Genomic DNA, 25,063 nt, shown 5'->3' on the forward strand with positions numbered 1-25,063 from the left:
GCAGACGGTGCACTCCCGCAGCAACCATGTTTTGGCCCCCACCACCCCAGGCCTCGGACCCGCCACACTTGTTTTATCTCCCCACCTGCCCTGGCATCTCCCCCTCCACAAGTGAGTGCCTTGGCATGCTCCCCAGGTGCCCATGTAGGGCATCTGTTCACCTTCTTGGGTGTGCCCCTCCCCCATAACTGGATGATCAAGGCCTTTGGTATCCCTGTCTCTACTGCTCTTTCTTCTGGTGACTCCTCCCCAACCCAAACCACCTCTGCCTTTTACCCCTCTGTTCTCTCTTGCCACAGACCACCTTGCTCCAGCCCCACAAAGATGGTCACTGTCATCCCACCACCAGGATTTCATGTCTGTCCACCTCCCTAGGCGATCTTGCCACCCCCTCCCACACTGTCTTCTTAGGAACCTCACCCTCTCATCTTTGTACCTTCTTCTTTTTAAATTGTGGTAAAACATACACAACATAAAATTTACCATCTTAACCATTTTAAAAAGTTGTGGTAAAATACAACATGTAACTTACCATCTTAGTCATTTTAAATGTACAGTTCAGCAGTGTTAAGTATATTTATTGCTGTGCAACCAGTCTCCAGAACTCTTTTCATCTCCCCAAACTGAAACTTATATCCACTAATTCCCATTTCCCCCTTCACCTCAGTCCCTGACAATCACTGTTCTACTTTCTGTCTCTGAATTTGACTACTCTAGTACCTCATATAAGTGGAATTTTTGTCACTGGCTTATTTCACCTAGCATAATGGTCTCATGGTTCATCTATGTTGTAGCATGTGTCAGGATTTCTTTCCTTTTTAAGGCTGAATAATATTCCATTGTGTGTATATACCACATTTTATTTATCTGTTAATCCATCTATGGACATTTGAGTTGCTTCCACCTTTTGGCTATTGTGAATAATGCAGCTACAAACATGGGTGTGCAAATACCTTTTCAAGATCCTGTTTTTTAATTCTTTTGTGTATATACCCAGAAGCAAAATTGCTGGATCATACAGTAATTCTATTTTTAATTTTTTTGAGAAACTGCCATATTGTTTTTCATAGTGGTTGCACCATTCCCACTAGCAGGGCACAGGGTTCTGATTTCTGCCTATCCTTGCCAACACTTGTTTCTCAGAAAATTTTTTTTTATTAATAGTAATCCTAATCTTGGTAAAGTAGTATCTCATTGTGGTTTTTTTGTTTGTTTTTTTTTGCGGTATGCGGGCCTCTCACTGCTGTGGCCTCTCCCGTTGCGGAGCACAGGCTCCAGACGCGCAGGCTCAGCGGCCATGGCTCATGGGCCCAGCTGCTCTGCGGCACGTGGGATCCTCCCGGACCGGGGCATGAACCCGCGTCCCCTGCATCGGCAGGCGGACTCCCAACCACTGCGCCACCAGGGAAGCCCTCTCATTGTGGTTTTGATTTGCATTTCCCTAGTGATTAGTGACGTTGAGCATCTTTTCATGTAGTTATTGTCCATTTGTATATCCTTCTTTGGAGAAATGTCTATTCAATCCTTTTGCCCATTTTTTAATCAGATTGTTTTTCTGTTTTTGATTTGTAGGAGTTCTTTATATATTCTGGGTATCAACCCTTTAGCAGATTATGATTTAGAAATATTTTCTCCCATTTACTCTTTTGATTGTGTCCTTTGATGCACATTTTTTAATTCTGATGAAGTCTAATTTATCTATTTTTTTCTTTTCTTGCCTGTGCTTTTGTTGTGATATCCAAGAAATCGTTATCAAATCCAAGGTCATGAAGGTTTTCCCCTGTGTTTTCTTCTAAGAGTTTTTAGCTCTTAAGTTTAGGTCTGTGACCCATTTTAAGTTAATTTTTGTATATGATGTGAGATAATGGTCCAACTTCATTCTTTTGTATGTGGATATCCAATGTTCCCAGCACCATTTATTGAAAAGACTGTCCTTTCCCCATTGAATGGTCTTGGCACCCTTGTCAAAAATCATTTGACCATATATGTGAGGGTTTGGGGGTGGGGGGCTCTCTATTCCATTGGTGGGTATGTCTGTATTTATGCCAGTACCATACTGTTTTGATTATTGTAGCTTTGCAATAAGTTTTGCAATCAGGAAGTGTGAGAGCTACAGCTTTGTTCTATTTCAAGATTGTTTTGGCTATTTGGGGTCCTTTGAGATTCGATAGGAATTTTAGAATAGTTTTTTCTATTTCTGCAAAAAAAAAAAAAAAATCCATTGGGACTTTTATAGGAATCCCATTAAAACTGTAGATTGCTTTGGGTAGTATTGACATCTGACGATATTAAGTCTTCCAGTCCATGAACATGGGATGTCTTTCCATTTGTTTGTACCTTTTAAAATTTCTTTGAGCGACATTTCGTAGTTTTCAGTGTTTCACTTTCTTGGTTAAATTTACACCTGTTTAATTAACTTTGATTCTAATGTAAATAGAATTATTTTCTCAATTTCCTTTTTGGATTGTTCCTTGCTTGTGTATAGAAACACAATTGATTTTTGTGTGTCCATTTTGTATCCTGCAAATTTCCTGAACTCTTTTATTAATTCTAACAGTTTTTTGGTGGAATCTTTAGGGTTTTCTACATATAAGATCATGTCATCTGCAAACAGATAATTTTACTCTCTCCTTTCTTTTTTTAAAATATATTTATTTATTTATTTATTTATTTATTTGGCTGTGCTGGGTCTTAGTTGCAGCATGCAAGATCTTCATTGCGGCATGCAGGATCTTTAGTTGCAGCATGCAGACTCTTAGTTGTGGCATGCGTGTGGGATCTAGTTCCTTGACCAGGGATCGAGCCCAGGCCCCCTGCATTGGGAGCGTGGAGTCTTAACCATTGGACCACTAGGGAAGTCCCATACTCCCTCCTTTCTAACGTAGATGGCTTTTACTTCTTCTTCTGGCCTAATTCTGGCTAGAACTCCCGATACTATGTTGAATAGAAGTGGCAAAAGCAGACACCTTGTCTTGTTCTTGATCTTAGGGGAAAGCCTGTCGTTCTTTCACCATTGAGCATGATGTGAGCTATGGACTTTTCATAATACAGCCTTTATTATGTTGAACTGCCTTTTTTTTCTTCTACATTTGCAATGCTTACCCTCTTGCCTCCTGCTCATTCAGCTTCTCCCATTAGTAAAGGAAAAAGCCCGTGATGCCTTTCCCTCACTGTACATCTACTTACACTACCGCTCTCTCCTTCCTTCTCTGTGTCTTGGCTTCCTCATCTTCCCTTCACTCTTTGCCCAGATCAGGCTCCTCCACTTTTCTGAAATACTCTTGCAAGATGTCTGTCGAGCTCCCCCCTCTCCTTTGTGGACACATCTCCTCTCCCATTACAGTGGCCCCCTTGGCCGCATCGGTGCCATTGCCATCCTTTCCTCAGACTCGGTCTTCTCTGGCCTTCGGTGACGCCAGCTCCTGTAGGCCTCCCTGTCAGTGTGTACTCCCAGGCCCAGGCCCACCCTCTGGCTTCTTGCTTACATCTTCTCGGGCTCTCAGGTTTGAGAGCACATCAGAGAGCTGGTGGAAAGTGTAGCTGCTCCAGCTCTACTCCAGGAGATGTGGTGCTGTGGGTCTGGACTGGGGCCTAGGGCCTCACTCTGGTTGGTGACCCCTCCTGGCCCCTTTTGTGGGATAGACTATCTGGAAACCATACTCTGGGGAACTGGGCCCTTGGCAGGTTTTTTCTGCTTTCCGTGGCCTCTGTTCCACCAGCAGTCATGCTGCCTTTGACCTTCACACCACCTTCTCTGAGCTCCAGACCCATTTTCTACCTGCCTCCTTAACACCACCTCTTTGGGGGCATTGCTGGGCACCTCATGCTCCACATGTCCTAAGCCACATCCCCTCTGCCCTTCACCAGGCCTGCTTCTCCCCCAGGACTTCCAGCCTCCATGGAGGTTCCATCACGCACAGAAATATGGGCCCTGTTCTTGTTGTGACCATTCCCTTGCCCTCACAGCCAATTGGTGCATCCGCATGCCTGGCCATCCAGTCCCTCTGCTGTCTTGGGCCTAGCCAAGGCTGTAGCTTCCTCACTGCCTTGTCCCCACTTGTCCCTGCAGCCCCTTCTGCTCTGGGCAGTGTTCCAACACAGGCTTCTGGTCACATGGCACCTTCTCGCTTAACACCTTCTGTACCTTAAAAAATTGCAACCCAGGATTCTGGTCGGGGTTGTAGTGCTGCCCTGTCCAGGCTGGTGGCCCGTCTTGCCTGCCCAGTACAGTGCTTGCTTGCTTCTACCTGAGCCACTGCTCCCACTTCCTGGAATCCAGTTCTCATGTCACGTTCCTGGGAGGCCTTTCCTAATCTCCAGACCGGGCCACACCCCCTGTGACCCCTCCCGTGAACAGCCCAGCAACACCCCGTGTGCCTCCCACAGGAGAAGATGCAGGACATCTACTGGCTGCTGCGTGTCTGCCTGCGGACCATTGAGCATGGAGACCGCACAGGTCCTCTCTTTGCCTTCATGCCCGAATTCTACCTGAGTGTGGCCATCAACAGCTACAGTGCTCTCAAGAATTACTTTGGCCCTGTGCACAGCATGGAGGAGCTCCCAGGTGATGGGGCCATTCAGGCTGGGAGGGGACAGAAAAGGGGGCCCCGGGAGTGAGCCCTAGGAGCCCTGTTCTGAGCCCTCGTGGCCCAGCAGCACACATCCCACGTGGGGAGGAGGTGGGGCTCTGCCCGGCATCACACAAGCATTTGCAAAAGTCCCACATGGTGGAGAGCCCTGTCCTAGTACCAGCAGCCATAGAACCAACAGCTCCTCCCTGGTGTTAGGAGGGAAACAGACGAAATGGAGTACAGGGTGTGGGGATCACCCCTACCCCACCCCACCCTGCCCTGGCTTTCACTTCCTTCTTGGTGCTTCTGTGGCCCAGGAGCCAGCTGGCCTCTTACCCTGCTGCCCTGGCGCTGGCCATGGGGTGTGGCATCCCATGCAGGGGCAGAGTGGCTTGTCTTTGCAGATCACAGCAAGGAGTAGGGGGGCCCTGCTGGTGGCCACATAGGAGTCTGGGCTTCTTGCAGACCACTGATTCCAGGCTGGGCTTGGCAGTTTATGTCTGGACTAGGCTGTGGACTTTTAGGCTCCTGGCTTGTCTGCTTGCCCTGCCGTAGGCCTCGGAGCAGGCTTTGTCCTCAGAGGTGGAGCTGTGGGTGCCCAGGGGGCTTTGATTGCTGAGCCCTCTAGTGTGTGTGCTGAGATGGGTTTGAGCCTAGGCAGGACTCTTTGTCAGGACCTATCCTCCTGCTGGGACCCGCCCAACGCCCACAATGAGTCTGTGCCTTCGCCTCTCACCAACTGTTAGTGAATGCCCTGCCTAAAGTCCCCAGATGTCGGCTTGGGCCCAGACTAGCCCTTGGAGCTATCTCTGGAGCCCACTACCCAAGCCCACCCACCAAGGGGTGTGCCTGCCTCTGGAGTCCACACTCCCCATCAGCTTGTCCTACTACCCAACCCTGCAGGCTATGAAGAGACCCTGACCCGTCTGGCTGCCATCCTTGCCAAACACTTTGCCGACACACGCATCGTGGGCACTGGTGAGGTGCCCGACAGAGGGCTGGGGGAGATGGGGATGGACGGGATGGCACCTCTGGCTGGCTATTTTCTGCGCACAATGCCGGCCAGTTGGGTATGAGGCATGGGCACCAGGGCTCATGCCGGGCACCTGCTGAGGCATGGCTGGTCCCAGCAGATATCCGTGACTCGCTGATGCAGGCCCTGGCCAGCTACGTGTGCTACCCAAACTCCCTGCGGGCCGTGGAGCGGATCCCTGAGGAGCAGTGAGTGGGGGCCCGGGGGCAGGGTGGCACGCACTCTGCCCTGCACAGCACTAGCCTCACCCCGTGCCCGCCACCCATTGCTCTCACAGGCGTATCGCCATGGTGAGGAGTCTCCTGGCTCCCTATGAGCAGCGGCCCTGGGCCCAGACCAACTGGATCCTGGTGCGGCTCTGGAGGGTAAGCCTGGCTGGAGAGGAGGTGGCTATGGCTGGCTGGAGGGAGGGGTTGCCCTGCCCCACTGACCTCCCGCCAACTCCACCCCCAGGGCTGTGGGTTCGGGTACCGCTATACACGGCTGCCACACCTGCTGAAAACCAAACCCGAGGACGCCAATTTGCCCAGCCTCCAGAGTGAGTATCCAGGTTTGGCAGGTGGGGGCCCTCACCCGCTGCTCTTGGGTTCTCGCAGACTTTCCCACTTCTTCCAGCCTCAGTCCTGGACTCGTGTTGGGCCCCAAACTCCCTGTGTATCCCCTGGGGTTTCCATTTCCCTGCTTCCTCCCAGTCTAAGGACACTCTGGTCCTCTTGAGTCTTGCCCTCCAGTCCCATGTGTGCCCTTTGGTCCTGAACGGTCTGCATGTGTCACAGTGAAAAGGGGCAGCATCTTCCCAGGCTGCTGGCAGCTTATGCAAAGTGAGGACCCTATCCCTTGCCCTCTGAACCAGCTCCCTGACCTCCAGCCTTGTCCCAACACTATGTCCTTCTGCCCCTTTACTTTCACTAGCTGGTGCCAGACCCTGGATACCTGAGTCAAGGCAGGGGCACAGACTAGGGGTTGGCCAGGGCCCCAAAGGGTGTCCATGGGGCTTCCTGGAGGAAGTGGCCTTTGGTTGGGAGCAAAGCCTGCATTTTCTGTCCTGGGCCTATGGTCCAGCAAAGCCCTGTGAGCCTGAGGACCTTCACTGGGCCCAGCCCAGGATCTTGGGCTGCCTTGCTTGCAGAATCTGCCTGCCACATGCTGTACTCACCCCACACAGTGGCTCTCTTTAGCCCACGTGGTATGTTTCTGCCCTTGTGGGAGTGTTTGGGCCTAAAGGGGTCCCCAGAGGCCAAGTTCCTTGTGCAGAGTCACACAGCAAGTCCTTGCCAGTTGCCTTGGTCCTGCCTCCAGGGTGGACCTGAGGTGCAAGTGGAGAGCAGCAGTGGGCCAGATATGCATCCTGCTGCTGTAGGAACTATTGATTTGCAGGGGGGGAGGTATGCCTAGCCCGGTGTGGCTGAGGGCTCTGGTTACTGCTGCCTGTCAGCCCAGACTTGGCGCCCACCACCTCAGCTGTATGCCAAGGCCAGGCCAAGGGCAGCAGAGGACAGTGGAGGATGGCAGGGCTCAGAGGAGGCTCTTGGGAGAAATGGCCTTGATACGAGTGAAGAGGGGTCTAGGTTGCCCTGTCTAGGTCTAGCCCTTCCTGAAGGGCATGTGACTGAGAACTTTCTGGGGATCAGGCTGGGGCTTGGGGGCGGTTCTAGAACTGGGGGTGGGGGAGGCATTGGGAACAACTGCAGCCTGTGGTTGGCCCAGCAGAGGGAGGGGACAGATTTAGCCCTGACCCCCAGGCAGCACTGCACCCTGTCCCCCTGCCTTCAAGACCTGAGTGTTCCCAGGGAGCTTTCTGCCCTTACATCAACGGCCTGTGAGTGAGAACAGAGGCAGATGGTCAGGGGATGCTGACTGGAGTCCCGATGATGCCCCTCCCCATGTCCCCGCAGAGCCCTGCCCCTCCACCCTGCTGCAGCAGCACATGGCAGACCTGTTGCGGGAGGGTCCTGACGTGGCACCCAGCTTCCTCAACAGCGTCCTCAACCAGCTCAACTGGGCCTTCTCTGAGTTTATCGGCATGATCCAGGAGGTGGGTCACAGAGGGACCTTGTGGGCCAGGGGGTTGCAGAGGATGAGGCACGATCTGCGGTGTGGCCAGACCACTGACTGCTGCCCACACGTTGGTGGCTCAGATCCAGCAGGCTGCTGAACGCCTGGAGCGGAACTTTGTGGACAGCCGGCAGCTCAAGGTATGTGCCACCTGCTTTGACCTCTCCGTCAGCCTACTGCGCGTCTTGGAGATGACCATCACGCTGGTGCCTGAGATATTCCTCGACTGGGCCCAGCCTACCTCTGAGATGCTGCTGCGGCGTCTCGCACAGGTGTGTCCATCTGGGCAAGGGTGGTTGGGACCCTGGGGACACCCCAGTGGTGTGAGCCCACCCATCCACCAACGGGCTCCTGCCCTCACAGCTGCTGAACCAGGTGCTGAACCGGGTGACAGCTGAGAGGAACCTGTTTGACCGCGTGGTCACCCTGCGGCTGCCTGGTGAGGACCTAGAAGCCCTGTACTCAACACACCACAGGCCTTGGTTTCTCTGCCAGGAGCAGTGCTGCCTGATTCTACATTCTGCACCGGGACAGCCTGGCTTGGCACCCCCAGCCTAGCTCAGCCTTCTGTGGGGAGGAGGGTGGGAAGTGTGAATGACGATGATGTCAGCTGGGCAGGGATGGAGCCCCTGCAGCCGGAGCACTTGGGTAGCTCATCCCCTTCCTTCCCTTTCCCTTAGGCCTGGAGAGCGTGGACCACTACCCTATTCTGGTGGCAGTGACAGGCATCCTGGTACGACTCCTGGTGCACGGCCCAGCCTCAGGGTGAGTGTTAGGGGCTGGGGTCCCTTGTGGGGGCTGGGCTTGTCTGATGGGGAGGGGGCTGGGCAGGGCCTTCCAAAGCTCATCTGTCGCATGGACTTCAGCGTCAGGTCTGGAGCTGGAAGGAAGGTAGTGAGGTGTGAAATGAGTAGGTGGCGGCAGCAGCAGCAGCAGCTCAGCAGAGCAGGGTGCCCTGGCCCACGGGCAGAGCCGCTGGCTGTGGCTGTGCCTCAGGCAGGGGCAGGGGAACTAAGACTGTGCTAAGGGCGGGGTGCCATCCTGCAATATCCAGGGACGCATTGCTGGGGTTAAGAGCTGAGCACACACACTGCCACCTGAGTCTGTGAAGGCTCCAACGACGAGCATGTACTACCTTTATTAAGAAATTCCACGATAGCTGGATCCAGGACACTTGTGGGCCCCCCAGCTCAGGCCTCACTCAGGAGGGGTTCCCAGTCCCCGCTTCCCTGCCTCCCTGCAGTGGGAGTGGTGAGATGCATATGAAGCCAGGGCACTGCTTCAGCCATTAGGCCGATACCAGTGCCAGCCCTTAAGAGGATTCTACCCTTGGGAGACAGCAAGTTCCGGCTCGGCCCTCCCATCTTAGCCACGCTCAGCAGGTTTTTACTGCTGAAAAGCTGGGGGAACAGGCCATTGGTGCCCCTTACCGTTGTCTTGCGAGCCCATGGGAGTGGCTCTGCCCTCAGAGTGGCCTGTGATGCCCCTGATGGTCTCTTGAGGAGCCTTCCCTGCTGGTTGCCTTCTCACCGGACTGCATGGACTCGTGAAGCTTCAGGTAGCTTGAATGTTGGTGCGTGGGGAGTCGCATTTCACCAGAGGGAGGGCTTGTAATTCCTCTTTCCACCCTCAGGGTGGGGACTCAAGTCTTCCTTTGAAGTCCTCTTCCTTTTCCCCTGTGGGCCACTCCCGTCCCCTTGGGAAGCAGAAGGTGGTCATGCTTCAGTTCTTCACCACCACTCTCCTTGATGGCTGCCTTAGCCCCTGCGGGTGAACCTGGGGCTCTAATGCAAGGGCTCTTCCAGATGGTCCTCGGTTCCAATCCTCATGTGGGCACAGGTAGGCCCTGCTAGGTCCTGGGGTGTTTTGGTCCTGTGCTGCTGGGGAGAAGCAGGAGAGAGCTGGGGCCTTCAGCCCCTCTACCAGTGAGTGGGGTTGTTGTGGTTTATGTCGAGGCCCACACAGGAGGCTGGAGGACCAAGCCCAGTGCTTCCCACCAGCATCTGGCAGTTCTCTGGGCAGCAGCAGGAAGCAGGGCAAGCAGCGGGCAGGCAGTGGCCTCGGTGGGGCCCCTGGGCAGCCTAGGTCATCACCAGACCCTCAGAGCCTGTGGAGCTAGTGGAGTCAGAGCCAGCCTTGAACCGCAGGCCCATGGGATTGTAGAGATCAAAGTCTTCACCTACCGCTAGCTGCACACGACCATTGAGGCTTCTCCTGCCAGGCTCCAGAAAGACCACGTGCTTGTGGACACTGGCCTTGCGTCTCGGTGCGTCGGGTGGTGTGGTGCTGAGCACCGAGGACTGTGCGCTCAGCTCCTGGAGTGGGCTGGGTGTTTGGGGCCAGTGGCGGCAGCGGCAGGTGCGATGGTAGCAGCTGCGGCAGCCAGGGCAGGGTGGCGCGAACAGGTAGAGCAGCACAAGCACCAGGCCCACGGCGCAGCCCAGCAGCGTGGTGAAGCCCGTGTTGAAAGTGTCAGGCTCAGGGTGTGGAAAATGCACACTCACGTTGTACTCGTGTGTCTGGTTGCGATGCAGGTGGGGTCCGGTAGCCAGGCACACAAAGACACCCTCGTGCCATGGCTGCACGTTGCTGATGGCCAGGCTGCCATCAGCCCGCACTGCGATGCTGCCGTTGCGAGATCCTGGTGCCACAAGCAGCTCATGCTGCGGTGAGACCCAGGCAATGTGCACGGCTGGAGTGCTGGTGTTGCAGTGTAGCCTCAGGGACTGCCCCACCTGCACATGCAGCTGTTCTTCAGGCTGCTCTAGGCCCAGAGCCAGGGCAGCTGAGCAGTTCTCAAAGACACGGCTGTGCTCAAAGAAGCGCACGCGGGAGGTGGGTACATTGAAGGCCAGGCATGTGTACTCGCCCGCGAAGTCGCTCACAGCGCTGAGCCCCCGCTGGTGCCAGCGTTGCAGCAGGTGGTAGAGACGGCAGTCACAGGGTAATGGGTTGTTGTGCAAGTAAAGGCCGTTCTTGAGGAAGGCTGGCAGTGAAGCCAGGTCAGGTACAGGGATGCGTCCTAGGTGGTTGGAGGAGAGATCCAGAGTACGTAGGTGGGTCGTGCCCAGGCCATGCAGGTGATTGAAAGAGAAGGACGCAAGTTCATTGCAGCCCAGGTAGAGACGACTGAGCGCGCCCAGGCCGTGGAAGGCCTGCTCGTCCAAGTGCGCCAGGCGGTTATTGAACAGAAGCAGCATCGTGAGCTCCCCCAGGCCGTCGAGGTCGTGGCGGCCGAGGGCCCGCAGAGCGTTAGATGATAAATCGAGCAGCCGCAGGCCACTGGCATTGGTGAAAACTCCCCGACCTAGCGCATCCAGCTCGTTGTGATTTAAACGCAGGGCGCGGAGCCGGGAGAGGGGCGCCAACCAGCCGGGGCGCAGGCGCTGCAGCGCATTGTGGCTCAGGTCGAGGTCTGCAGCTGCAGCTGGTAACGCGCCCGGCACATCCTGCAGCCCCAGGCCGGCACAGCTCAGGAGGTCGGCAGCACAGACACATTTGTAGGGGCAGTTATGAGGCGTAGGGGACAGGAAGCCCTCGGAGTCCAGGGTGCTTAATCCGACGCGCAGTATGCACAGCAGTGTGCCCTGCAGCACCAGCCGGGCCATGGCGGCGGCTGCCAGGGGTGCGACAGGGCAGCTTGGTGCGGGGTGCAGCTCTGAGATTCACCTACTTCAAATCCGGCTAGAAGTGCGGGGCGCTAAATGGCCAGTGGCCAGCGAGACAGGATGCGGGCTCCGTCCCGCAAGGCCGACCGCTCCAGCTGCCTGGTCCCAGGTTTTGGGTTGTGAGTTGGGGCCACGCTCCGCTCCGCTCCGCACTCCCTTCTTAGGCTTCCCCAGCTCTCTTCTGAGTGCCTTTCTGAGCACTCAGCTTCTAAATACTCTCCGGGAGGCGATTTCTCGGGGGCGGGGCCTCAGGCTCCCATTGGCTCACGTTGGAGGGGCGGGGTAGCCGCGTTCCCCGGCGATCATAGGCCCCCGCGTGGCCGCCAGAGGGTAAGCAAGTCGGGCCACAATGCCCCAGCCTGAGCTTGGCTGGCGGCTTTCCAGAGGCCCCATCTCCCGGAACCCTGGGAAGCACGCCTTTAAGCTTCTTGTGTTCTTCGTGTTTTCTTTGAAGGGTTAACGTTTATGAGGGGGCAGGTGTTTTCTTTGAAGGGTTAACGTATATGATTGGGCAGCTGTTTCCTTTGAAGGGTTAACGTAAATGAAGGGGCAGGTGGACTTCCATTACCTTCTGGTGGTGCCCCCTTAAACTGGTACCCGGCAATGTGGGTCCTTACCGGGATCTAGGACTTTACTGGGAGGACTGGAGAGAAGCAGGAAGATTGGGTGGAATGAACCAGGCCATAATGCAAGTAGGCTGGACTTTCCACCCCCACCCCTCCGATAGATACTGATTTCAGACAGACAGGCCCAGCCTTCTGACTACCCTTGTACCCTCTTCCACCTAGGACAGAGAGAGCCACATCAGTGCTCCTGGCTGATCCCTGTTTCCAGCTCCGCTCCATATGCTATCTGCTGGGGCAGCCAGAGCCCCCTACCCCTGGCACTGCCCTGCCTGCCCCTGACCAGAAGCGCTTCTCCCTACAAAGCTGTGAGTAAGCCGGGGGTGGGTCAGGGAAGAGAGGGATTTGGGGCTGGGCCAGGTCAGTAGTCTTAAGAAGAGCAAATTCCCAGGCAGGGAGTACTCAAGAGGCACTGGGTTCTAGGGCCACATTTGGCCTGACACCTCCTACCACCCGCTAGACACAGATTACATCAGTGTTGAGGAACTGGCCCAGGTGGAACAGATGCTGGCACACCTGACCTCTGCGTCTGCCCAGGCAGCAGCTGCCTCCCTGGTGAGTGGGGCCACAGCATACGGGTCCACACAACCCCAGTACACATCACCACAGCTGTGTGCGTAGTGTACACCCAACTTGTCTGGGCACCCAACCCCAGCCCACCCTGCACTCTGCTCCCTGCAGCCCACCAGTGAGGAAGACCTCTGCCCCATCTGCTATGCTCACCCCATTTCTGCTGTGTTCCAGCCCTGTGGCCACAAGTCCTGCAAGTAAGTGGGCTGCACGGGCACAAGGGGCTGGGTGGGCAACAGCAGGGATACACAGGCCACCTTTATGCCCTCCCCTGTTGTAGAGCCTGCATCAACCAGCACCTGATGAACAACAAGGATTGCTTCTTCTGCAAAGCCACCATCGTGTCTGTAGAGGACTGGGACAAGGCAGCCAGTGCAAGTGCCACTTCCTCGGCTGCCTAGGCCTACCTGGCCCACACAGCAGGAACCTCTACCCTTAAACTCAAACCCAGGCTGGGCCCTATTTATGAGCCCCTTGCCCTGTCCCCCACGGCCCCCCACCATGCCCTATTTGTGCCTGAGCTTGACTTTCAGTCAGTCAGGGCCACAGTGAGCATTAAATTATTATTCCATACAGTCCTGGCCCAGCCCATCTTGAGGGAGTGGGCTTTGTGGGGTGTGCCCGGCAAGGATCTTGCCAGATTATGTCCACAGGAGAAGGCGGGTGTCCGACGGCTTCAGCCTTGTCCAATCCTCCCCAGTCAAATGGCAGTGAGTCCAGGGCCTCCTGATGTGTCGAGCCAGTGATCCCCTTGCCAGTGGGGGTAATGGGGGCTCAGCCAGCCCCGCAGCATCCTCACATGATGATGCGGGGCTCTGGCACCGACTCACCAATAGACTTGTGGGGCAGCACACTGGCCCCGTTGAGGTAGAGCTCGTCGTTAACTATGACGTCCTCACCCAGCACTGTCACGTTCTCCATGCGCACCTTGGGGGGGAGGGACAGGCCTGTCAGCGAGGCAGAGGCATTCCCCCACCCTCCCCATCTGGCCCAGCCCGGAGGCTTACCCACTGGCCCACGCGGCAGCGCCAGCCTACAATGCAGGACTCAAGCCAGGAGTGGGAGCAAATGTGGGCGTCTCGCAGCACCGTGCACCGCCGAATGCACACACCATCCTCCACCACCACACCAGGACCCAGACTCACGTTGGGGCCAATGCTGCAGTTCTCGCCAATACGGGCACTTGGGTCCTGAGGACAGCGGGGAAAACACAAGTGGGCCATCTGTCCCCCAAGATTGAGGGGGTTGACAATGCTCTGGGCAAGGGCCTCACCACCAGCACGTTGCCCACAACGCCAGGGCCTGAGCACAGTTGCTCAGGCTGCTTCTGTCGCAGCGACTGCAGGAAGAGGCACATGCCGGTGAGGAAATCCTTGGGCTGCCCAATGTCCATCCAGAAGCCTGTAGGGAGAGAATGCATCAGGGGGCTCAGCCCAGCCACAGACCACCCCCACCCTGTGGCCTCCCTGCCTCACCCTGCAACTCCATGGCATAGAGCTGCCCCTCCTTGGCCATGACAGGGAAGATCTCCTTCTCAATGGATGTGGGCTGCAGCTGTGGGAGTGGGCAGCTCATGAGCAAGGTCATGGCAGTGGTGGCCTGCCCTACCCCAGCCCACCCCGCAGCTGGCTTCTACACACCTGGATGCGCTGTAGCACTGCAGGGCTCAGGATGTACATGCCTGCGTTGATCTTGTTGGACACAAACACCTGCGGCTTCTCCACGAACCGGTGAATGCGGCCTGTGTCCGCCTCACACACCACCACACCGTACTTAGAGGGTTCCTCCACTTTGGTCACCTGAGTGCAGGGGAACTTCAGGCCTAGTCCAGTGCTCCTGAGCCCTGATATACATGCTGTCCTAAATTTCAGGGGCTTTGCCACAAATGCTTAAAGGCACAAACTGCACAGCTCTGCACCCACACCACCAAGGGGCAGTTCAAGGCTGGAGGATGGGAGAGGCTGGGGACGCTGCACATGGGGACAGGAACATTAGAGCAGAAAGACGTACTCGCTTACCAGAATTGAGCCCTCCTGGCCATGGTGCCGGTGGAACTGCACCATGGCTTGAAAGGGGAAATCGCAGATCACGTCGCTGTTGAGGACGAAAAAAGGGTCTGCAGTCTCAGAGAGCAAGTCACGGGCCAGTGCCAGGGGCCCAGCTGGGGGAGAGGAACAGGTCAGCAACATCTTGGGGGTCTGAGCCCCTGGATCCAGGCTCAGCAGTCCCCATCCAGGCTGAGTCTTGCCCCTTCCCTGGCCCTAAACCCTCCCCAAGGGACCTTCCTGTCTCTACTGACCTGTCCCTAAAGGCTCCTCTTCATGGGACATAGAGATTCGGATTCCTAGCTGGAAGGAAAAAGCCCCCCGTCAGGTTCCTCTCACCAGGGTGAAAAGCTGAGCGGGGACCAAGGGAAAGAGCGAGACGTCCGTGCCTCACCCTTTGCTCCTGCGCCTTCATTTCCTTCTCCAGCACCTGAGACATATAGCTCACAGCCAGAATCACGTGGTCCACGCCGGCCTGTGGGACAGAACGGCGCCGGCCGCCAAGCGGACTCAGCCGAAGGCACAGGTGTCCCCGATCCCCAATCACCGGCCGTCCCTCATCCTATCAGGTCCTACCAAGACCCCGGCCCCGGGCCTTACCGCGGCCAGCGCCTCCACTTGGTGCAGCAGGATGGGCTTATTGCAGAAGTCCACCAGCGGCTTCGGGATGCTTAGCGTCAGCGGCCGAAGGCGCGTCCCATAGCCGCCCACCAAAATCAGTGCCTTCATTGCGCCTGCGGGCGGCCGGAGAGTGAGTCCCGGGCTCCGAGGTGTCCGCAGCCCGCCTGGCGGACCCCTGCCGCACACTCCCGCCGCTGTGCCCGGCCCCGCGCCCTTCACCCGCCAGACTGACCAACTCTGGCTCTGCCTTGTCCGCCCAGTCCGCGCTAACGCTAGGTCCAGGACCGCAGCAAAACAGAACGCGACGCCAGACGCAGACCGACTGCCTCCCAACTCGGGCCGGCGGCCAGCGGGAAGTGACGTAAACTCGAGCGGCCCAGTCAGCTACCGTATACGTGGCACACCGTCGGCGTCGGAGCGCCCGTACGCGACGCTCCGGCCGACGCAGCCAATGAGAGCCGAGCGCGCCGGGCTGCCATGGGGACCGGGACCCGGACCTGCGGGTCAGCTGGCCATTGGCGGATCCAAAAGCGGAGCTGGCGCCAAGGGCGAGGCTTCCTTTGCGCCGCGCCCCAGCCGCTTCCGGCCCCTCCCCGCCTCACCGGGCCGGCCGGGCCGGGGCGGACTAGGGCACTCTCCCGGAGGCCGAGGGGTTTCTCAAAGACACGGACACGCCTCGGTTTCTAGCGGCTTTATTTTGACATACACGACCTCAGACACAAGCGGGGCGGGCAGCGCTAGGTGTACAGAAAGGGGCGGGCTCGGCCCAAGGCCGGAGCACCCCCTCCCCTGCACGCAAGGTCCCGAGAAAACGCAACCGCGCCCAGACGCGACCGGAGCCACGTGTCATATCCGGGCGCAGGGCTCGGGCGGCGTGAACAGGCTTAGGCAGCTTCCAGGAAAGTGGAGTAGAGAGCGGTCCTCCAGGCGAGGCCTTGCAGTTCCCCGAGAAGCAAAGATACCAGGCCCTTCCCTTGGTTCTCCCCAAACTTTTCCCCATTAAAACATTTTTTAAATCGGCACAAACAAAACCAAATTGAACAGTTTTAAAAGTTCAAGCAATCTGCATCTAGGGGGGGTGCACGTGGCGGGATGTGAGCAAGTGAGCAGAGGCTACGAACTAGCCCAGGCCTTTGGCCCCTTAAGGAGAATCCCCACGCCCACTGTACAGGCCCGGATGTGACGGAGGGGTGGCGTCCCTGGCAAGTTGCAAAACTGGTCCCCTTCCTCTTTAAGCACCGCCCATCCCACCCCGCTAGGGGGCTCGTGTCGACTTCGCCCAGGGAAGCACTATAGACAGGGGTCGTCGCTTGAACGCCCCAACCCGCCCCAACCCGTGATCCCATCTTGCACTTTGGTCCCAAGTTGGGGCTGGGAAGGCAGGGCCTGGCAGGGACACGGCTCTCTAGCATGGAACAGGGCGAAATGGTGGCAAAGAGTGTGTGCAGACACACATGCCCACCACCCACCAGAAACAGGGCTGTGTCTCCCAAGTGTGCAAAAGTGCTGAAAAGAAGGGACCCTGCCCTGGGGGAGAAGCAGCAAATCCCAGCCCTGCTCTTTTAGTGCCAGGCAAACACTGAATTTAAGTCGGTACAGCCTCTCGCGCGATGAAGAGCGGCATGGGGCAGCATCTCCCATAATATACAAACTCAGGAAGCACAGCACATCCCCAGGCTGGAGAGGTGCCATCACGTGAGTCCCGAGTGGCCCCAGACCCTTTGCTTTAGCCCCTGCCTCGCCAGGAAATGACTATCCCCACTAATGAAGAGCTACTGCCCCCATGGGTGAAGCCACAGAATAGTACAGAAGATGGTCATTACTGACCAGAAATAGGCAAGCTGCCCCTCCTAGCCCCAAGGAATGGGAACCTGCCCACCAATGGCACCAGGGTCAGAGGGCCGAGAGATGGGATCCCATCAAGGAGCCCATTTAAGATGTGTGAGGCTGCATCTCTAAGGACCAGAAAATTAGTCCATCAGTTACCAAGGCCTCTCAGAGACACAGGCTGGCAGGCTTACCATTAACGCCCAAATAGGGACATGCCAAAAGTGACAATGACAGTAGCCCTAGACTCAGAGGTGAGGGCACTAACCTCAGCAATGGCTAGGTGAGTGCAGTATCACCTGGCCACATGTGTTAGAGGTGGCAGGTCTCTGTGCCATTAAGGGCTGGCAGCAAAAGTTATGGGCAAGGAATGGGTCACGCCCTGGGCCTTCACTGTGCCACTGTCAGTGTTGAGTGTTGAGGGGGCCACACTCCAGGCTCACAGAGTGGATGTTGGACCAGCAGGGAAACACCTCCTCCAATTCATTTTGCTACCAGTTCTTTTAAAAAAGGTAGCACCTGCTGAGGAAGGGCACAGGGGCAAAAGCTCACCTCAGAAATGGTAAAGAGAATATTTTGCTGAGGGAAGCATGAAGGAAATCAATATTTACTAATGAACAAGGCTACACCCCAGGAGAAAGATCACAGGGGCTGGCAGATGGACAAATGGACAGACTGATGGACCCTAGTACTGATAAGACAAAACTCTCGTTAGCAAAATCTGGGCACCTGCACCCAGCGCCCAATGTCCCTATAAGCAAACAAGCTTAAAGTTCTACCTCACAAGCCTGGAGCTCCTCACAGTGGGCTGCTGCCTTGAGCTTGGCCTGGGAAGAGGTGAGACCCTGAGCGGACCACAGCCTTTGAGCCCTGGAAGGAGCAGCCCATCCAAGGCAGCACAGCTGCCCAAGCTAGAGGAAGAGGACTCCTACCCACAGCACAAGGACTGCAAATACTAGCTGGGTCAGAGCCATCAGAGGCCCTGAGGCCTGCTGGAACATTGACTCTCCTCAGCAAACAGAGCAGGGCGCCCTCCAGTGGGGCAAGAGGGGATGGCCTCCTTAGGCAAGGGATCTTGGTGAGAAATGCTGGCTGGGCTGTGCAGGCAGGAGGAGGAGCAGGTTCAAGTGCCAAACAGTGCCTGGGGATCCCAGGGCCTGCCCTCTGCCATTGCTGGCTTCAGCACAGCTTCATGAATCTAGCCTCATGCCGAGGTCAGAACCGAGAAGGGTCCAGCTGTGTGCAGTTGGCCCTGTGGTGCCCTGGGGACATCTGTTACAGACCTGGGTGATACCCACAACACAAGCTACAAAGTCCCCCAAGAGATGGGCACCCAACCCTCTACTACTGAGGAACAAGGGATGAGTGAGCATGGAGGGGCCCTGAGCCAACCCAGGGCTTCACCCCACAACTAGCAGGACCCTGCAGCCACAGACCCCAAAGACCTAGGCAAGAGAAACCAATGTCCAAGGGCAACCTGTCCCTGCTGCCAAGCCCACCAGGGGCATCTCTTCCGTCCTAAGTCAGCCTGGACACAGCAGTCAGAACCACAGAGCTAGGAAGCCTGGCTGAGAGGATGTGTTTTGCCCTCCTTCACTTTATATATATGGATTCCAGGCTACAGCTAAAAACATTTCTTTTAGTTTACACCAAAGAGAAATATAACCCTTTTAAAAGTAAGTCTGTGTGTCCTCATGGCGAGTTCAGAGCAATGGTCCCTGCCTGAGGGAGGAGAGGAAGGGGTTCTGGAAGCCCAGAGCTGGGCCTACTGGTTCTCGTCCCGCATCTGTTCCATGATGCTGATGAGGTTCTCCAGGCCAAACACATAGCCTCGGTCAGGCCCATCATGCACAGTGGGGTCATCTCGGAAGCCCTTGAATGTGCTGTGTGCAAAGTCGATCATGCGGACATCCACCTTGGGTGGAGAGAAGGGGCCCACCTCGGGGCTGGTGCTGCTGGGGCTGGTGCTAGGGCCACAGGATGGTGCCACCTCAGGGAGCCCTGTGTCCAGGTGCTTGATACGCATTTCGGACCGGCGGTCCAGGTAGGACTCAGACCGGCACTCCTTGCCATCATAGATGACAAGCAGGGAACTGGAGTAGAAGCGGTAGGAGGCCTGCCGCTCCAGTACAGCTTTCAGGCCTCGCAGTTTGCTCAGGATGGGCTCAAAAAGGTCACGCCGCAGGTCCAGGCCATTGTGCAGGTACTGATAGAGGGCATTGCGGAAGCCTTCGATGGAGAGCCCACGGCCATAGTACTTGTTCCTGCAGAGGTAATGCCCCGTGTCCAGCTGGTACACCTGAAACCCCAGGAGACAGACAGATGAGTACCAGGGAGGTCTGATGACCTCACGGCGCCCTGGGCAGGCACTATCTGGAAAGTACTTCTGACCAACCTGAGCTTTTCTGCTCAACCCTACACACTGGAGTAGGCAGGCCAAGTTCACCCTAAGTTTTCCTGTGGTAAAGCCAGCAATGTGCAGAGACCAGGCCTACAGGTTTTCCGCCACTACCTTTGGAGCCCTCCTCCAAGTTGCCCCAGGAGACCAGCTGGACTCAAACAAGGAATTATCTTGCTGACAGACAAGAGTCTTACTTGCCCCAATATCAAGGCAACAGCCTCTCACAGTGGTTCTGCACTGGGGCCCAGACCAAGGTCCCCAGGTAAGGACAAGAGGGCTTAGGGAACATGTCTACAAAAACGCACTCAGCACCCTGTAGGGGACTCACCCTCTCGGAGATTCTGGACCACTGTGGGCCAGGAGGACACCTGGCTCAGATAGCAGGCAGGTACACACGCAACCCAAAGCACGCAAGCAGGAGCACCTAGGCTCTCACCAAGGATGACTCACCTGCATGCCACAGACTCTGACACCCAGCGTAGCCGACGTACTTTGCTCGCACTTCTGCATCTGCCGGGCTGCCTTCTCAGCTGATGCATCATCACCATGCTGCCGGGTGCCCATCTTCAGGTCCAGCACACAGGGGTACTTGAAATGGTGCACCACGTTCTCAAGCAGGAGGAACTCTGGGCCACAGTCAAGGGGAATAACCACCAAACTCACCATCAGCCCCAGCCAGAAAAGCACAATCCAGTTTTTCTATAAAAGGAGGCATTCCCTTCTAATATAATCTGTATTCACCTCACAAACTCTCAAATGTGGATTTCAAACCACTGGCTTATTATTTCTTTTTTTTTTTTTTTTTTTTGTGGTATGCGGGCCTTCCTCTGTTGTGGCCTCTCCCGTTGCGGAGCACAGGCTCCGGACGCGCAGGCTCAGCGGCCACGGCTCACGGGCCCAGCCGCTCCGCGGCATGTGGGATCTTCCCATACCGGGGCGCGAACCCGGTTCCCCTGCATTGGCAGGCGGACGCGCAACCACTGCGCCACCAGGGAAGCCCGGCTTATTATTTCTTTAAAAAAATTTTTTGTTGTGGTAAAACACATGTAACATTTATCATTTTAACCATTTTTAAGTATACAGTTCAGTGGCATTAATAAGTACATTCATATTATTGTGCAACCATCACCACCATCCAATCTCCAAAACTTTTTCATCTTCCCAAATAGAAATTAGAAACTGTACCCATTAAACAGTAACTCCCATTCCCCCCTCCCCTGCCCCCATAACCACTTTCTACTTTCTGTCTCTATGAATTTGCCTGTTCTAGGTACTTCATATAAGTGGCATCATGTAATATTTGTCCTTTTGTATCTGGCTCTTTCGCTTAGCAAATTGTTTTCAAGGTTCATCCATATTGTAGCATGTGACAAAATTTCATTCCTTTTTATGGCTAATTTTTCATTGTATGTATATACCACATTTGTTGATATCATCATTTTTATTTTATTCTTTAGAGCTGTCTTGCAGGCATACATAAATAAACCAAAGAAGATTTGGCAGTTTCACATACATCCCTGGCACCATCAGTAAACCAAGGCCCTGCTCAATCCAGTGTCTCATTCAGGCCTAAGTAGTAAGGAACTTCCTTTGTAGCACTACTACAAAAAAGATAAATCAGATTTAACATCCCCAAACAGGAATCTTTAGAAAAATCTGGATTTAAATTTCTATCTTGCCATTTTCTGACTAAACTTCAAACCAGTGGACCATATATTTAAACTTATCCCTTAGTACTTCTAGGACCTTCTGCTTAAAATGGCTCTGTGGTCCTGTCCTCCTGGCATTTATATCCATGTCCTCATCTACATCTCCTGTCTGCAACAATCTTAAAGGTACAGGCCTGGCACATTTCTGCCAAAAGTCATCAGGGCTCACAGCCTAGCCCTCAATTCCATATTTGGGACTATGTAGCAATCACATGGTCTTGGAGGATAAGACCCTCAGCATCACTCTGATGATGAATATTTTAATATCCCCTAATTCTTTAAAGAATAACATTAAAAAATCATTAAATATGGCTTTTAACTAGTCTCATCACCTGCTATAACCTATAAACAAGTGACAGTAAAACTCCAAGAAGGGTGCAGAAATATCTCACAATGCCTGAGAGCACTGGATCCTGCTTCGGCCACTCACTGGCTCTGAGCACAACACTTACCCACCCTGTGCTTCCATTTACTCGTCTGTAAACGGAAATCATTAACAGTTCCTCCCTCAAAAGACTTAGGAAAACTGAGTAAGTACATATGAAGTAAACTGAGTAAGTACATATGAAGTGCTCAGCATACTTCCCCTCAGTTTCTCAGTAAGTATTATTTATTTATTGTCTACTGCTTCAAAACACTAAATGATTTTAAGAATTCCCATTTCTGGGCTTCCCTGGTGGCGCAGTGGTTGCGCGTCCGCCTGCCGATGCGGGGGAGCCGGGTTCGCGCCCCGGTCTGGGAGGGTCCCGCGTGCCGCGGAGCGGCTGGGCCCGTGAGCCATGGCCGCTGGGCCTGCGCGTCCGGAGCCTGTGCTCCGCAACGGGAGAGGGCCCAGCAGAGGGAGGCCCCCATACCACAAAAAAAAAAAAAAAAAAAAAAAAAGAATTCCCATTTCATAATATTTTTTTTACCTTTGGTATCTTAAAAAACTTTTATATTGCACAGGTATAGTGTTTATCTTTAGAAAAAACATACTAAAATCAAACATATTACTTTTTAATTATCTTTTGGGAGGGGAGAAATACACACGTGTACATGTGTACATATGCGCACACACACCCCTCCCCGCCCAATTCTAGACATGCACTGATAAATATGGTAGCCACTATCCATGCCTGGTGATTTAAATTTAGATTTTAATTAATTAAATAAATTAAAAATTCAGTAACTCAGTCACAGCAACCACATTTCGGTTACAGTGTGGCTAGTGGCTACCACAAATTTCAGCACAGATTCAGAATACTTCCATTGTCACAGACAGTTCTATTGGACAGCACTCTTCTAGACTGCCAAGTTTAAGCTTCAGTCTTCCCAGCCCCAAAACGCAGGAAAAAAAACAACATGTTGATGAAAATAAGGACAAAGAGGAAGAAGAGCCTATGGAAAAGGGAGATGAGAACAAAAGATGAGCCCCTGAACAGAGAGGGCGCTGGCCATGGTACTGGTAGGTGCCCTGACACAGGACTCATGGTCCCAGTAGCAGGCACTGCTAGAGAAGCAGTAACAAGGATACTGTAGAGCTTTCGGTCCTTGGACTCGGAGCGCATGCGGCTCAGCTGCTGTTTGTGACAGCGCAGGCTCCAAGGGTTGTGGCTGATCTTCTCGGAACTCAGACCGCTGTTGCCATCCAGCATCTGGAAAGGGACGTCCGAGTGGCTGTGTAGCTCCACCTTCGGAGTCTTTGCCTCCTGGGGGCTAAGAAGGAAGAACATACCCATTGCTAAGGGGCTCAGACAAGTCACCCTCTGGGGTCTCACTACACAGGGTGGGGGAGGCCTGGATCAATTCTAATGTGCCACGCATAGACCTTCCTGAGGGGTGACACGGGGCCCAGATGCACGAGCCCATTAAAGTGAGTAAATGGTATAAGTACTAAGGAGCTAGGGTGTGCAGCCTGTGCTGCTAAACTGATCTGATCTGATGTCAGAGACAAACTATGTGCTGCCACATCTAAGAAAAGTCCCAATTCCAACTTCTGGGTCAAGTCACAGAGCATCCTATTCACTGAATTTTTTTTTTTTTTTTTTTTTTTTTTTTTGGCCATGCCGCACGGCTTGCAGGATCTTAGTTCCCAAACGAGAGATCAAACCCAAGCCCTCGGCCGTGAAAGTGCCGAATCCTAACCACTGGACTGCCAGGGAATTCCCTCACTGAAACTTATTTTTGAGTGATATTAAACATAAAGTAATTTAATCATACAATTTTAATTTCACTTTGGTTCAAAAAGCTCATTTTTAATTTACATTAGTTTTATTTTTTTTACAATTCAGTTTTTTTGGGGTTTTTTTAGTATATTCATGAGGTTATAAAACATCACCACTATCTAATTTTTACGAATTTTTCATCACCCCAAAAACAAACCCTGTCACCATTAGCAGTCACTTCCCATCTATCCCTCCCCCTCAGTCCCTGGCATCCACTGACTCTGCCTTCTGTCTCTTGGACAGAAACGATGGATTTGCCTATTCTGAACATCTTATATAAATGGAACCATATAATATGTGGTTTTCTGTGACTGGCTTCTTTCATTTAACATAAATGTTTTCAAGGTTCATCCATGTTGTAGCATGTGTCAGTACTCCATCCCTTTTTATTGCTGAGTACTATTCTATTGTATTGATATACCACATTTAATTTGTCCATTCACCAACTGATGGACACTCAGGTTGTTTCCAGTTTTGGGCTATTAGGAATAATACTGCTATAAACATTTGTGTACAAGTTTTATGTGTGAATATATTCCTTCAATTCTCTTGGGCATATACCTAGGAGTGCAGTTGCCAGGTTTAACTTTTTGAAAAACTGCCTAATTGTTTTCCAGAATGGCTGCACTATTTTACATTCCCATTAACAATGTAGGAGGGTTCCAATTTCTCCATATCCTCATCAAAACTTCTATGGTCTATCCTTTTGATTATGGCCACCCTTGTCGGGGTTCACATTTTTTTGCATGATATATCAAGAAAAAGAATTCTTTGTAGACTATTTTCCTAATCTACAAGAAAAATCAATTTCCAATGCAATAAACTGAACTTCAGATTCAGGGAAAGGATTAATAGCTGATATCAGAGTCTCAGAGAGATCTGACACCCAAACCCTTAAGGAACACTAGTCTGGATGCCACTCATTGCCTTTGGGCTCTGACATCCTGCAGGTGAGAAAGGAGCTGGAACCTCATCATGGACCAATGCATTTCCACCTCTGTCTTGGGGGTGCGAGACATAACAAAGCTGGAAAAAACAGGGTGTTCTTGTTTCCAAAAAGCTGAGGGAACTTCATTCTCTCTTGACTAGCTACAGCCATACTCAGAAGGAAGCATCACTGGGATGATGTGACATACAGGCGGCAGCCTGCACCTATGTGGGTGGCCTAAGAACATCAGCCACCTTCCCCCAACCTTGAGCCCTACTTCCCCGTGATGTATCAGGACTCTAGAGATATTCTGAGTATATCAGGACCAGACATGAACCACCAGTCCTGCTTACCATCCCCTTACCTCTCTGAGGTTTCAAGGGACAGGCTGGCTTTCTCCTCCCTGTGGTCACTGCCACTGCCTGACCGGTGCAGGCTCCGGCGAGAGTGCTTACGCCGAGGTTGCTCCCGCTCTGGTGTGTCATCCTGCTCCACGGTCTCACTTTCCACATAAGGGTAGGCCACCAAGTTGATGTAACCATCACTGTCCCCCTCAAAGCAGACTGACACCACTCCTGTTGGAGAAAAAAAGGCAGCCAGTCAACAAATGTCTACAGAGATTGGGTCCCTTCAGTTCAGACTGCTGGCACTTGCTGTCCCTCAGCACACTGACATCACCTGCCCTGAATCAACTGCAGGAACAATGACCAGCAGACATCTTTCCAAAACATGGCTAACCACTAATCCCCCATTCTAAGTCCACTATTTACCTTTGATTTTGGATAAATCTATATTTTTTTCCCATTCT

General features: G+C 53.8%; 4 protein-coding genes across 10 annotated transcripts in view; 1 reads left to right on the forward strand and 3 right to left on the reverse strand.

The window, feature by feature from the left end:
* The window catches only part of RNF123 (ring finger protein 123), a 28,872-nt gene extending 15,777 nt beyond the window's left edge, over positions 1 to 13,095 (forward strand). For 3 of the 6 annotated variants that reach the window (XM_055083198.1, XM_028485946.2, XM_007129847.4), the window contains exons 26-38: positions 4,387 to 4,564; positions 5,475 to 5,549; positions 5,705 to 5,792; positions 5,882 to 5,969; positions 6,058 to 6,142; positions 7,500 to 7,639; positions 7,743 to 7,931; positions 8,023 to 8,098; positions 8,340 to 8,424; positions 12,116 to 12,258; positions 12,411 to 12,505; positions 12,632 to 12,717; positions 12,801 to 13,095. In XM_055083198.1, coding sequence (XP_054939173.1) covers positions 4,387 to 4,564; positions 5,475 to 5,549; positions 5,705 to 5,792; positions 5,882 to 5,969; positions 6,058 to 6,142; positions 7,500 to 7,639; positions 7,743 to 7,931; positions 8,023 to 8,098; positions 8,340 to 8,424; positions 12,116 to 12,258; positions 12,411 to 12,505; positions 12,632 to 12,717; positions 12,801 to 12,921 — 1,449 coding nt within the window. In that variant the 3' untranslated portion in view covers positions 12,922 to 13,095. Of the gene's footprint in view, positions 1 to 4,386; positions 4,565 to 5,474; positions 5,550 to 5,704; positions 5,793 to 5,881; positions 5,970 to 6,057; positions 6,143 to 7,499; positions 7,640 to 7,742; positions 7,932 to 8,022; positions 8,099 to 8,339; positions 8,425 to 12,115; positions 12,259 to 12,410; positions 12,506 to 12,631; positions 12,718 to 12,800 lie in introns of those variants that run through there. The other 3 variants (XM_055083199.1, XR_008616743.1, XM_055083200.1) reach the window with 3 other exon arrangements.
* Positions 8,744 to 11,267, reverse strand: AMIGO3 (adhesion molecule with Ig like domain 3). Its single transcript, XM_007129845.4, has one exon. It carries the CDS (start codon positions 11,265 to 11,267, stop codon positions 9,741 to 9,743), a length of 1,527 nt encoding a protein of 508 aa, XP_007129907.1. The 3' UTR covers positions 8,744 to 9,740.
* Positions 11,884 to 15,784, reverse strand: GMPPB (GDP-mannose pyrophosphorylase B). Of its 2 annotated transcripts, XM_007129850.3 has the most exons (10): positions 15,166 to 15,784; positions 14,960 to 15,040; positions 14,820 to 14,868; positions 14,539 to 14,681; positions 14,161 to 14,319; positions 13,996 to 14,074; positions 13,794 to 13,921; positions 13,528 to 13,710; positions 13,351 to 13,447; positions 11,884 to 11,970 (listed from the first exon to the last, which is right to left on the reverse strand). In XM_007129850.3, the coding sequence occupies exons 1-10, from the start codon at positions 15,292 to 15,294 to the stop codon at positions 11,951 to 11,953; spliced, it is 1,068 nt and encodes a 355-aa protein (XP_007129912.1). In that variant the 5' UTR covers positions 15,295 to 15,784; the 3' UTR covers positions 11,884 to 11,950. The 2 variants fall into 2 exon arrangements, with proteins under 2 accessions (XP_007129912.1, XP_007129911.1); XM_007129849.2 differs by lacking the exon at positions 11,884 to 11,970 and having other exon boundaries at positions 13,112 to 13,447.
* A 2,854-nt stretch (positions 15,785 to 18,638) lies between these two features.
* Positions 18,639 to 25,057, reverse strand: IP6K1 (inositol hexakisphosphate kinase 1). Its single transcript, XM_028485956.2, has 4 exons — positions 24,620 to 25,057; positions 22,637 to 22,818; positions 19,865 to 20,040; positions 18,639 to 19,312 (listed from the first exon to the last, which is right to left on the reverse strand). Exons 2-4 carry the CDS (start codon positions 22,755 to 22,757, stop codon positions 18,779 to 18,781), a joined length of 831 nt encoding a protein of 276 aa, XP_028341757.1. The 5' UTR covers positions 22,758 to 22,818; positions 24,620 to 25,057; the 3' UTR covers positions 18,639 to 18,778.
* Between the last annotated feature and the right edge of the window lie 6 nt (positions 25,058 to 25,063).

The sequence above is a fragment of the Physeter macrocephalus genome, unplaced genomic scaffold, assembly GCF_002837175.3.
Source record: "Physeter macrocephalus isolate SW-GA unplaced genomic scaffold, ASM283717v5 random_607, whole genome shotgun sequence".
Classification (NCBI taxonomy): domain Eukaryota; kingdom Metazoa; phylum Chordata; class Mammalia; order Artiodactyla; family Physeteridae; genus Physeter; species Physeter macrocephalus.

Excerpts from the sequence above, each read along its gene's own strand:
- IP6K1 (XM_028485956.2), bottom strand. The coding sequence starts at position 22,757 with ATGCTGGATGGCAACAGCGGTCTGAGTTCCGAGAAGATCAGCCACAAC. Across the intron at positions 20,041-22,636 it reads CAAGGACCGAAAGCTCTACA|AGTTCCTCCTGCTTGAGAAC; the intron begins GTATCCTTGTTA and ends ACTGTGGCCCAG. Across the intron at positions 19,313-19,864 it reads TCAGAGTCTGTGGCATGCAG|GTGTACCAGCTGGACACGGG; the intron begins GTGAGTCATCCT and ends CTGGGGTTTCAG.
- GMPPB (XM_007129849.2), bottom strand. The coding sequence starts at position 15,294 with ATGAAGGCACTGATTTTGGTGGGCGGCTATGGGACGCGCCTTCGGCCG. Across the intron at positions 14,682-14,819 it reads AGAGGAGCCTTTAGGGACAG|CTGGGCCCCTGGCACTGGCC; the intron begins GTCAGTAGAGAC and ends CCTCTCCCCCAG. Across the intron at positions 13,711-13,793 it reads TTGTGGGCAACGTGCTGGTG|GACCCAAGTGCCCGTATTGG; the intron begins GTGAGGCCCTTG and ends CGCTGTCCTCAG.
- AMIGO3 (XM_007129845.4), bottom strand. The coding sequence starts at position 11,267 with ATGGCCCGGCTGGTGCTGCAGGGCACACTGCTGTGCATACTGCGCGTC.